This window comes from Phaseolus vulgaris, chromosome 2 (genome assembly GCF_051622355.1).
Source record: "Phaseolus vulgaris cultivar YP4 chromosome 2, ASM5162235v1, whole genome shotgun sequence".
NCBI lineage: Eukaryota > Viridiplantae > Streptophyta > Magnoliopsida > Fabales > Fabaceae > Phaseolus > Phaseolus vulgaris.
Window position 1 is genome coordinate 12,185,628 of NC_143499.1, and position 13,709 is coordinate 12,199,336.

Below are 13,709 nucleotides of genomic sequence, written 5' to 3' on the forward strand. Positions count from 1 at the left end.
ATTCAAAAAATTAAATATTATGATAAAATTTCCGATGTTGAAAATTCAGTTGTAAAATTTACAAAATTATAATTTAAAATAACCTTAATTAAATTTGGATATTTTAAATTAAATATCTATTAAATAAAATATTTATCATTTAATTTTTTTCATTAAATAAGTGATGTGATTATTTTTTCTCATCGTCTTATTTACTTATATCAACACCTTAAAAAATGTTTTTTAATTAATACAAAATAATATTGGAATTAATCTAAAACTATAAATTGTTTTTTGAAAACGTATTAAATAACAAGAGATTATTGTTATCACTCATATCAATGATAATTATAAGACGGTCCATTTACATTGAACTTTCATAAGAATATGACGATTTCTTTATCTCTTTATTCAACATGTTTCAATTAAAACAATACGAATTATTTAATGTTTTTCATCAACTATAATATTATTTTATATTAACCATAAAATTTCACACATTTTTAAGGATAAGTAAACAAACTAAAACAATAATAATCAGTATCAATAAAAAAATTATAAAGTAATAAAATTGTAATCTTATTCTAATTATCTCTTTATCACACTCTTAGTAATTTAACAGTAGTTAAAAATAAGGTAAAATGTGTATAATTTAAATAACAATTTAAAAAATTGAAAGTTTAGTAAGTTTAGGATAAAATTTGTAAAAATGAGAAGTTTAGTTGTAAAATATGTAACTAATTCTTATATTTTTTATATTGCATTTCACCAAATTGACAATTGAAGTCCTCAACACAAAGACAGAGAAATGAGACAACGTGGATAATAAATTGAATTGTATCATATCCCCAAATAACACAAATTGTCATTAAAAAATTAAAAATGTTCGTCACACTTGTTATTTTTAATGACTAAGCACCTAATACCTAACTATTCAATATGACCAGCACTTGTAATTCGTTTAAAAGGGCAATCTTATGACACGCATTTTTAACGACTAACGTGCTTTTATGTTTTCCTCTTTTTTCTAATCTTGCAGACTGTATTTCTTAACGACGAATTTAAGAATGTGCGATTATAAAAATTTACTTCAACGATCAATGACGAAAAACAATTTATTTAGTTCCGCAACACGTGACGCACCAAAAATTATGAGCACAGTTCTCATTCTAGAAACCGCATGAAATCTAATTTGATAATAACGCATCACCAACAGTTTCAAAAGTGATTAACTTTAACTCCACAAATTCATTTTTCAGTAAATGGGGCCAGGAATTGGATTCTTACCGACATGCGATGAACCATGTCTTCAATTTTGAGAGAAGAAAAGTAAACGCAGATTCGATGCAGACATTGTGATTCGCTAAGCCCAACATTCTTTCAAAAACCAATAAATTACTATCATTAAACTCTATAGCAACACAGTTTTCCTCCCAATAGCAAAAGAAAATTGGGACCGAAAGTTGGACAAGTTTTTAAAAAAGGTCATGGCATTCTAAGCATCAAGACGTGCACTTTTCTCTAAATTGTCAAACTTCGGGCACGAGTTGGAAAAATGTGCATGAACAAAGTTAAACGTATTTTGCTGACAGTTGATCTTGCTCAATGCAAATGTTTACACAATTGATTTAATTTCCTCTTTCTTTCATCCAAAAGAAACAAAAGAGAAAGTACGGATAGCATATATTACAGATCAATATTTCCAATAAACGAAATTTTGACCGGGACTTCTTCGAATTAAAAAAAATGCGACAAAGGATACAAAGGGCACTCGAACCCTACCTACAAGGGACAAGGGTTGTTATATTCGTAAAAATTCTCATCTGAGCTTTACCATCACCCAAACTATAATATTTAAAATTAAAAGCAAGAGTGGTGATCCAACAATGTATTAGTTTCAGCATCAAGCAGGATAGATGTCGATCATTGTTGACGCTTGGTACGGGGCAAGAGAGCGAGAAGAATTTTTTTCCTTGGCCCCTGCAACCCAAACAGCCTCCATTAGACAAACAAGAGCATACAATCAGATTTGACTACTCAGCATATTCACATAAAAAAACATTCTTTTAGAACGTGCAACAGAAGCGAGCACGCACGTACACTGTCCCATCATCAATGCAACTGTTTATACGCACATCGCAGGTAGAAGGTCCAATTCGAATACCCTGACTATCCCCTTTCACTAGGTTCAGATAGCAGAATTCACAGGACATGTTCATATTTAGTTGGCCGAAAACAGAAACATTCATTCATTCTGGAAGATGTTCTCAAACCAAGAAAGAAATACAAAGCATATTCACAGGCTAAATGTGCAAGCAGGAGGATAATTCAAGTCTTCCAGCCAAATAACAATAAATAGACAAGCGTAAGAGGATTTATTGATAAAAAGTTAAACACAATCTCAATAGTTGATTTTCTAATATTTTTATAATAGAGGTTTATCCCCCAAAGCAAACACACCCCTTCTCACTTTAGGAGTCAAATCTATATTTTTTTAAGGGTTATTTGGCAACTGAGACATTATACTTTGTTTTACAAGTATTTTGATCAAATAAACACACGGTATTATTACAAAAAACAGTGTTTAACAACATTTAACATGAAGATATATCCAAACACAACTCCATTAACCAAACACATGCTACATTGTCTGAATATAATAAAACAATGCCTAAATCCATATATTAGGTGTAACATTCACAACAGTAAGCCTCATTGAATAACATCTGAATATATATGAAAAGAAAGATAATTAATTACCATAGGAATCCCTAACTCTTTGAGATCATTTTCTCCCATCTGCTTCAATGCAGTCATATCCACCTGATTGAACATATCATCAGAGCATGAGATAACCAGCAGTGCAAAATTAGAATAAAAACAATTCATTGCTAAAGCATATTTACCAAAACCATAATTCATATTCCGTTAATCCATACTAAGATAAATTGAGACACAAGACAATATATGATCACTTGAATGCTCTACACAACAAACTCAGTTCATCTCTTAGTTAAGATTAAGAGTACAGAATTGTCTAAATGACAATTGAAGCCAAGAGATTATTAATCACTGTAAGATGGTAAGAGATGTTATTTAAGAGTTAAGTTTAATCAGTACAATATTCCCCCCTCGTGCAAGGTTGAATGGCAACCCCAAAAAGAGAGAAAGATATCAAAACTATTTACAAGGCATGATTCTTTAAAAAAAAAATCAATTGTTAGCATTTGTTGGAAATTTTACATCGACTAGAGATATTATAGTGTATAAGTGGAGTGCAAACCTCGCCTCTCGAACCAGTTTTGTAAGATTAAGCTAGTCCTAATTCACTTCCTAAAAGAGTCTATGTCTAGCAAGGTGATTGGGCTGATCATGTCATCCACTATCGAATCACAACATAAATATTTATTCCTATGCTCAATATGTCCAATCCTCGTGAAAGGATGTGTTGAAGACCTAATATCAACAAGAGATATGACTAAATTATAGTATATAAGTTGGTACAAATTCTTTCTCAAGCCAGTTTTGTAGAGTTTAGTTAATTCCCTTTCTAAGAATATTTATACCCAATTTATGCAACTACAAAACATTCACACCACACCACCAACACAATTTGCCAATGAACACTAGTACACTAGAGATAGAGTAAAACAATAAAATTTAATTAAAGAGAAAAGAGTTTAGTCTGAAACTAATATGCAACAATGTGACCATGTTGGAGAACAGAGACTCAGTCATTCAATGGAACATATTTCCCAAAACATGTAAATCGAACACAACTTACAAGAATTCAACCATCAATGACAAAAAATGAAACAAACTATGATAGAGAAAAACACATTAATTCAAGAGGAACAATACTACTCGAGAATGTCATGGAGGACAATCAGTTGAAAGTTCCCAACATTTATAGTCTTTACAGTCATTTCGTCAGTTAGAATTCCAGTACCAACCATTAAGTAGATGATTTTGACATCTAACAAAACACATGACAATACAAATTATCAATTGAAAATAAATACAAAAGAAACATGATTTTCATTTACGGAAAAAAAATGAGTTACATACTTCCTCAGCCTTGAAGAGAATGGCATATTTTTGAAGTCCTAGTGCATGTAACAGGCCATCCACAGTCTGGTTTGATTGCTGTACTTGTTCATCACCCTATATGATAACCATCAAATTGAAACGTTAGGATGAACTTTACAGTTAATCTGTTTCAAGAACTAAACACACCTTAAGTATCCACAATCAATTCAAAAAGATTGTTCAAAACTACAGACGCAATTAATATAAACTTCCATTCATTATATTTTGTCTTGATAGGATGCTAACATTTCTTCACAACAAGAATAGAGCAAATATGTGCATAAGCAAAAGCCAGATAAGCATAAGCATTACACAAACAGTAATTTTGTTTATATAAAGATGTACCCAATGCAACATCTATTGATGGAGTATTCTTTTTCTAAATGAGTGTTTCTTTAGTATAACCTTTCCACTCTTACAAGACAATATTAGGATATTAATTCATGTCAATGAATCAAATAAGGGTCACTTGTGGTAGTATTAGTGATTGGCACCTAAGCACTTGGGGAAACCTCCTATAAATGCCAGCTGTCAAGGGGAGGAACTTAGCCACTTAGGTACTCCACCAAGCATCCCACACTACTCATGTGGAATTTGGGCACCCCAAAATACCCATAACCATAATCCTTATCATTCACAGCACCTACACTAGAAGTTGACATACCAACAGTTGCACTCTACAATGCTTCACTTAGCTTTTCTAATTAGCCCTCCATAGGTAAACTGATGTCCCAACAGATGCACTCCACATGCTTTGCTAAGTTTTTCTTATAACCCTCCACAAGCATCTTTGGTGCAAAATCGTACTTTTGAGACCTGGCGCTACTTTTTGGTGGGTTATCACATAGGACACAAGATTTCTCAATATCTTATTCAACTTTTGCTCTAGTGGTAGATTTTCAAAAAATGCGTAGATCTTCAAGAGCCCATCCTCCATGCAGGAGATCTTTATTTTGGCTTTAGTGCAAGATTTTGTATTTAAGATCCCAGCTCAGGATCTTGCACTTAAGATGTTCTAACGACCAACTTTGATACCAATTAAAAAGTATTCAAGCACTTGAGGAACCTTCCTTAAAAGCTAATTGTTTTTGTAAGCATTTTAAACCCCACACTAGAATCTCATACTTTAAATACAAGACTCACGTCTCATACCCTGAAATTGGATCCTGATAATAAACTGATAAGCACCCAAGCGCTTGGGTAACCCTCCCTTAAAAACTAGATGTCCAAAGGGGAGAACCAAGTTACTTGAGTACTCCATCAAGAATCCCATGCTGCTCAATGTGGGATTTGGACACCCCAACCCAAGTCCTACAGTAGCATTTCCTTTGAAAGTTGACATAACAACAGCTGCACAGCACAACATTTTACTCCCTTTTACGTCGGTCACTCCATGTGTAGCCCTTTCAAACTCAGACAACCAGCTCCAATATCAGTTTATAAGCACCCAAACACTTTAGAAACCGTCACAAACCAAGCCATTCAAGCATTCTATCAAGCATCTTATGTCACAAAATGTGGGAGTTAGACACCCCATAATATCTAATCCCTATTCCCAATCAGTTATTAAACTTGGAATGAACTTGCTGGTTCAATAAATTTAACGGATAACTGGAAATACATTCTTGTGGTAATACAGTCAACTCAGGTCAGATCTGAACCACAACAAGTAAATTCAACCAATCAGGGTCAACAAAATGGCAAAACCATGCACCAAAAAATAACAGAACCCATTAGCTTCTCCAAGACAGAAAGGTTGTCACTTAGGCATTCATAACCAAATCAACATTCCAGCAATAAAACATCACACACAACACAATAACTATTTTACAAACATATATCCTGGAAAGGAATGTAACAATCACTATGATCTGTCTGGGTTGGGCAGCAGAGGACAAAATCATTCTCACCCGAGAAAATAATAGAACCCATTAGCTTCTCCAAGCCAGCCAACTTCTCACTTACAGAGACATTCATAACTAACCAACATTCTACCAATAAAACAATACACCACAATACAATTAATTATATGGCCATCTTATCTCCTAGAACGGAACCAAGGATACCCATCACGAGGATCATGCTTGGGAGATGAAAAAAATCACTGGATGCCCTCCATATACATACATATATATATATATATATATATGTATTACTGTATTTTTTTTAAAGAAACCAACTTAAAATTGAAAATCATTATTTAAATATTATCCAAATTAAAAATACAAAACTCAATGTACACATAAATTATAGTTTTACCTGTACAAGTGGTGAGAATGAGAGAGTTGCTTCTATCGGTATTTGTAATCACAACTCTTGGGTTTCTTAATTAAGTGCTATTCAAATATCAATTCCTAAAAATATTTCACGGAATAAATCACAAAGATTATATATTTTATGTATGCCTAATGTTTAGAATAATATAAAAAAAATTATGATAGTTAAATATAAGACTAAAAAGAAAAAAATACTACAAGAAAAAATTATGACTGTTATATATATATATATATATATATATATATATATATATATATATATATATATATATATAAGTGGAATCTTATAAGAGGGTACTTTAGGAAAAAGGGTTGAGGTGTGGGATCCTTAGGATTTGTGTTGTTGTCAACTGGAGTAATAAATAAGTTGCAGACCCTCACCAACCAAGTCTTTTAGTGAATTAAGGTTTTAACTCAACGGACAACAAGAATTCGTAATACAGGATTATTAGTTGTACAGAAAAACAATAATTCTAACATCTAAGCACTCTTTCTACTTATATTGAGCACTCTTTTATTTTTAAACATTTCTAAATGTATCCATGTCGGATACAACCTTGACAAAGACACATTGGCCTGATGAACATATCAGTGCACCAAAGGTTTGCAGACAAAGAAAGAAACTAGAAGTAAAACATCTAAAATCAAATGATCAAAAAGAACTAGCAACCAGCAAAAGCACAACTTCACACCATTGAACAATCCAAAGTCAAGAACAAATTAGAGAAATTAGTCCTTGATTTGACCCCAGAAATGCTATAGTAAGATGGCATATAGGAGATCACTGTTATAAAATGCAGACAATCATGCCACTATAGTTCCAATCCAACCCTCGGCACTGCTTGCTATCACAGCAAATTTGAGTTGTGGCTGTATAGCTGCTAATTGCAGCTGATTTTGTGGGTGTCATCTTTTAGTAGGGGCAGCTGCTCCACACCTCTTAAGATAATAAATGTAATGCAAACAATTTACACTTGACAAATACTGATGTTCAAGTTAAAAAAGAAAAGACTCAAAAAATAAAGTTGTATTCATCATTAATAATAAAAACCACAGCTAAAACAAATAATCGTAGTTAGACTAAGACATAACTAATGCAGTGAGAAATAGGCCATCAACTTTTTAAATTTAATCCGTCCATAAAAAATCCTGAGACAACACTGATTGGAAAAATAATGCCACAAACCCAATGTCTGTGCACAGGAGGCAGAGGAAGGCATATAAAGGCATCGAGTATGGAAACTGGTCTATTAAGTGCTGACCTTGGCTGGAAAATTTTAAATTGTGCAGCTGGCGGGAAGAGCCACAGAAAAAATGTGGAAGATGGGAACTAAGGATTTCTATACCTAAAATGGTTTCGAAGGACAGAATGATTTGGAAGCATTGAAGTAACACTAAAACACTGGCCTATTTATCTAAGAACAGAGGGGAACATCATGGATTTTAACTTGATAGAATAAATATTGCATCTTCTGCATTTCAACCAAAATTTTGGCTTTTATCCTTGCAATATAAAGTTCCGAGTAGCAGATTCAGCATAACCACACTCTGAGACAAACACAAGAAAAACTCCAGGAGGCAGTCACTTTTCAAATTACTGACAGTGCAAAGTTTAAAACATTTAGCACACTATATCAAGTTAACTAACATGACCCAATTCTACAAATCTGGTAAAGCCAGCCACTCAAGCACTTGTCTTACATAGGAAACTAGGATTACCAGAAAGAGAGATTCTAAACTATCACCAAAAGCAGATTGCAAAGTTAACACATACCTATTTAATTATCAGATCTGATTAACGACCAAAAATTTATAAATACCAATCCTCCAAATACAGATCCCATAGTGGAAAATCATGAAGTTGTAATTGTATTTAATCCCCCCAATAAAATTATAATTCACCACTTACTATTGCTACAAAAAGGATTGCTTGAAGAATCTTTTATTTAATCTTTGTTTGTCCTTATGGCCTATAGAATACTCAAGCCTATATGTTATACTTACATAAAAACAACCCCCTTTCAGCTGCTATACCCAAACGGGAAAAACACAATTAACTCTGATATCCACCAATGGTAAAGGGAAAAATGGATACCTACAGATCAGAAGATGATTAATACTCACCACATACGATGACCTTTGGGCAACACTACTTGATGGAGGAAGTTGGCCAGCAGCATGAGATGCTACAGGCTTGGCAGTTACTGGAGGCAATGTGGACATTGAGGAGCGTGGCATGAAAGATTGAGGTGTACTTACTGGAGGCCTCGAAGTATCAAGAGCATCCCTACTTACATATGGACCTGGCCTGACACCATCATATGTCCTGTTTAATGGCCTTCTCTGTAGGTCTTGGACATCCCTTTGCGGGGAAATACCCCTGGAAGTACTTGGAAACCCTTCTGGTGATCTTCTCCTTATATGATCCAATGTCCAAGGAGAGTACGAGCTTCTCATGGATTCCATGCGCATTAAATCATCAGAACTTCTAGCAGAGGGAATTTGCCTCAACAAACTTGTTTCCCTTGATTCTGGCATGCGCTGCTTTGTATTAAAACTATTTGTCAGTGGGTGAGTAGTCTTTGAAAGTTTTTCACGGAGATCCATATGCCTCTTACTACCATTGTTGTCAGCTTGCCTAGATGCACTTTTTTGCATGAGCTTCAACCGAAGATCATCTTTACCAATATGTCCATATAAGAAATTAAGAGGAACAAGATTAGAAATATAAAAATCATTGAGTAGCATAAAGATGCAAGGGTGTAAAGTCACTGCTAAGGGAGCTTACTGCCATCCAGTCTATTTTGTATGCTTAAATCTCCTCGTTGTCTGCAGAGAATATGAACAGCAAAATTCATGAAAGCTGGTTTTAATTAAATCATACAAACAGAAGGGAGACTACTCTCTCTCATTTATCATTCTATGGCAAACAAACCACAGACACACCGTTTATTGCCGCCAAGTCCATTTCCGTGCCACACAGAACCATCTGCATTATTTCCTATCCTGTCTCTTACAGACCGCTTCGTGCCAGCTGAGGGAAGAGAAGAGAAAGAAGAAACATCTACAGAAGATACATCCCTCTTCACAACCTAACCTCAAGTAAAATACAAGGTCACGGACATCAATCAAATCATGAAATATCAGAGCAAAACTCTATCTCAAAAGGTAAGAAGTGGTAGCAAAAAAGTGCAAATTGAACTGCATTGCTTTACTCCTGATAAATAAATTGAACAGCATTGCTTTACTCCTGATAAATAAATTGAACAAAAAATAGAGCACGAAGTCATGCCGAAAGTAGAGCTAAACGTAAACAACAAACGAAATCATTATGAATCATTCATACATTCAACCGGAAAACAACCAAAAAGTTCAATAAAAGGTAAGAACATCATATTCATTGATAACTTCCCAGAACACTATTTGAAGAAGTAAGCAGAAACAAGTCAAATCCAAACATGGTTAACAGAATCAAAGTAGCGGAAAGCACACGAAGAAGTTCCTTGTATAGAGCATTAACTGCAATAAGATCCCGAATTAAACGAAATCGCAACCTACCTGACCACTGCGCCCTAGAGTGATGGTAACGCGACCCCTCGAAGGATCGGACATGGCGACAACCGAAACCCTAAACTATCAACTGAGCAAAAACTTCTTCAACGGCTAATTGTTACCGTGAGAATCGCGAAGAGTTAGCGTAACCCTAAACCGAACCCTAATCCCATTGCATGTGACTCGAAGCAGAGGCAGCGAACTAAACGTCAACACCACGGTTTGACAGATAATAACATATACGAGTTTCGAGATTCGGATTCAGCTTCCAGAGAGATAGAGGAGAATGAAGGGTTATTGGTGGAAGAGAAAGAGGCGAAGATTTTGCGTTGAAGTGAAAACGGTGGAGTACCGAGGGGTAGTGGAGCTGTGCACAGGGAATATCGTGGCAGCTTGATCGAACCAGGACGGTTGGATCGACTGACCGCGGCAATAAATAGGGCTAGGCCAATTTTTACTAATAAATGCTTCCTTCAAGTATTGTTTTGCGTGTTTCCGAAAGATCTCAGTGTTCAGTGTGCGAAATACCTCAAATAAGAGTGGCCAGTTTCTTCCTGCACCCCTACATTTTTCTTCCTGCACCCCACAATTTTGTAAATTTCGAAACTGACCCCCACAATTTCGGGATCTGGGAACGGATTCATCAATCCAGAAGTGAATCATGTTGCATTCCAGATGAGGGGGTTTTTCGGAAGCAAAGTTTGCATAAATTATTGATTTCTGGATTGCTGAATCTGGAAGTCTAATTTCTATTATGAATTGGTGGATCCGAAATGATTTTTTTCAATTATGGATTTCTGAATCCAGAATGCATATTTTGAATTACGAATTGGTGGATCCAGAATAGTTTTTTCAATTATGGATGTTTTGCATTTTTTTATTTTGGATTAACACTATCATTCATGTACTACCGGAAGCATCAATCCGGGAGATTACTGGATGCGCCAATCCAAAAATTTACCAGAAGCACCAATCCGAAAATTTACCGGATTTCATAATCCGGAATAAAAAAATGTACAATTTATATAGGGACACTTTTGTCTTTGCGCAACCTTGTGGGGGTGCAGGAAGAAAAAATGTGAGGGTGCAGGAAGAAACTGCGTAAAGAGTGTATGAGAAAACACCCCCAAAAAACAAAAAAAGAAGGCCCATAGGGTTAATCTAACTGTTTTTGTAAGGGTGTTTCTTTCTGCACCTCTACACTTTTCTTCATGCACCCCTACATTCTTCAAAAATATCGAAATTATACTTTAGAGTTTTAGATGTTTCTGGAATAGTGGTTCCATAAGCAAAAGATATTTCTGGAATAGAAAATTTGGAAGAAAAAAATCATTCTGAAACATCTTATCCAGAACACATTTTTTTTATTTCCAGATTTATAAATGTGGAATTCATAAAACATGTTTTGGAAAAGACATTCCAGAAATATTTTGAAAAGAACATCCGGAAGTCATTTCTGAGAATGAGGGGGTGTAGGAAGAAGTTTCCTTTTTATAAATACAATGGGGTTAATTAATTTAATTGCTTTTTATAAATATGTCATCTTTTAAAGTAAGAAAAACCATTGGTAAAAATCATAATAAATAGGTCTTGGTGACACTCACCGTATTATAGAAGTCTCTTATGACAATCACTAAACAAACCTCATCAATTACTAAGTACACCGTTTTTATCCCACTTTCCAACTATATTTGTAAATCACCTTTCGCTATAAACATTGGTGTATTGGTTTCATCTTACCGATTATTTGAGATTGTAGGTTTGTATGTATAACATCAATCTCTAGTTATGAAGATTGAATTTATTAAGGATAAGAAATGTCCAAAAAAAATTGTTTGGTGCACCATTAAGAAGAAAAGAAATAATAATTAACGAGAGTCTTTCAATTTTGAGTTTATAAGAACAAGTTCATTTTTACGATATTGATTATTTCTTTGTTTTTTAACTTAAAATATATCTTACCATATACTTTAGGATATATTTATATTAGAGGTTGAATTTGAGGGAGTGGAAAATGAACATTGAAGTAAACATTAGGTTTTATGGAAAAAAGGAAACATTATAAGAAAATCATTAAACAGAAATCAATTTTAGAGACAAAAAATAATTAGTTACTACATTGACTAAATTAGATAGTATCTTTGGCAGGTAATCAATTTAGAAATTAGTTTGTAAATTTGATTAACAATAGAAACTAATTTAAATACCAATTTTGTTAGTCTCTAAAATAAGATCCAATTAATTATCTTTTGTCTCTAAAATTTGTTTCTACTTAATGATTTTTTTGTAGTGCACCATCTTCAATAAAATACAAACAAAAATATTATAGTGGATGAAGGACATGAGTGTGGATGAAGGACATGAGTGTGGATAAAGAAAATGAGTGTGAATGAAAAAGATGATCATGAATAAAGGAGATGAGTATGGATAAAAAAAATGAATGTGGATGAAAAATTTAAGTGTACAAATTTATATAAAAAATGAGAGAAAAAAAGTAAAAAGATTTGTTATTTTCAAATTTGTATTTTTGAAATCAAATAATCCATAGCCCTAACTGTCTCAAATAACATATCAATCTAATCAATAATAACTTAAATAAACATTAAAGATATTCTATATATTAACATGATCTTATGTTAAATCAAATAAGTAATAAAATTAGATTAGTGTTTGTCTAATAATACTAACTTAAATACATATAAATATGAAAAGTAATTAAAATTAACGTAATTAGGCATATTTATTTCAGTTAACACTATACTAAAAATAATTAACGTTGACTTATAGTCCACTAGCTCAACACTATTAATATTCAACGTTAAGTGAATTTTATTAGAATTGGTTTAATTAATATTAATCCGACACTAACAAAACTATTTTTTATTTATTAAAATATAATTGTAATGCATTTTATGAAAGAAATAAAAGTTGTTTAATGCTTAAAAAATTGAAGGTATTATTTGATAATAAGACAAAATATAAAATAAACATGGATAGTTATTTTAATGAATTTTATGTATTAAAAGTCCGGTGTATGATTTGAATGTGATATATTTATCAATTTTATAAAATAAGAGGTATTGTATGTAAGTTTTATAAATAGAAATTTCTTTTTATAAAAGAATGTAAAAATCAAAAGGTGGTGAGAAAAGTTTATTTTTCTTTGGCTATTTACTCTTGTATATAAGTTTGATGGTGAATAAATCCTAGGACACATTCCTTTCAAATCCATCCAACACTTTCTGGTTGTTACACTCAATACATGCATGGCCCTTCAGTTATACGCAATATATGATTATATGTATTTGTGGGCCTCCATTCAATGATGTTGCACCAGAAATCAAGTAAAAAATGATACTTCACAGTGTTTCATATGGTTAATTTTGCCTCCAAAATTGAATCAAGAGAAATAATTCAGAACCTCAACATCCACAAACTTTTGCGCTGAAGCACTGTTTCTGATTGTGAACTTTGCAACAAATGGAGCACACAAATGCTATTAGAATTTGTGTTCCTTCTCTCATAATTATTAGCAGTAAACAGTACTGTGTCTTTGCCTTTCTGGTTAATTAATTTGCAAATAATCTAGAAGTCTTGTTTATATGGATCAGAAGCACATAGATAAACCAAAACTGCTTGCATATACTTCATTAAAAACATTCAATAATTCTATGCATGCACCGGAGGAATAATTAATCTTTTGTGATTATGTATGAATATTAAAATGATTCGGAATTGTTAGATATATAGGCAACTTAAGTAGATTTAAACTGTCACTGTATATGGATGGAACACACACATACGTGTGTATAT

The 13,709-nt window shown here is 33.1% G+C and overlaps 1 protein-coding gene across 1 annotated transcript; it reads right to left on the reverse strand.

Moving 5' to 3' along the window:
* Positions 1 to 1,577: 1,577 nt before the first annotated feature.
* LOC137810674 (Sterile alpha motif (SAM) domain-containing protein) lies at positions 1,578 to 10,437 on the reverse strand. Its single transcript, XM_068612061.1, has 7 exons — positions 9,903 to 10,437; positions 9,291 to 9,436; positions 9,133 to 9,173; positions 8,469 to 9,022; positions 4,048 to 4,143; positions 2,740 to 2,802; positions 1,578 to 1,959 (listed from the first exon to the last, which is right to left on the reverse strand). Exons 1-7 carry the CDS (start codon positions 9,954 to 9,956, stop codon positions 1,903 to 1,905), a joined length of 1,011 nt encoding a protein of 336 aa, XP_068468162.1. The 5' UTR covers positions 9,957 to 10,437; the 3' UTR covers positions 1,578 to 1,902.
* Positions 10,438 to 13,709: the final 3,272 nt, after the last annotated feature.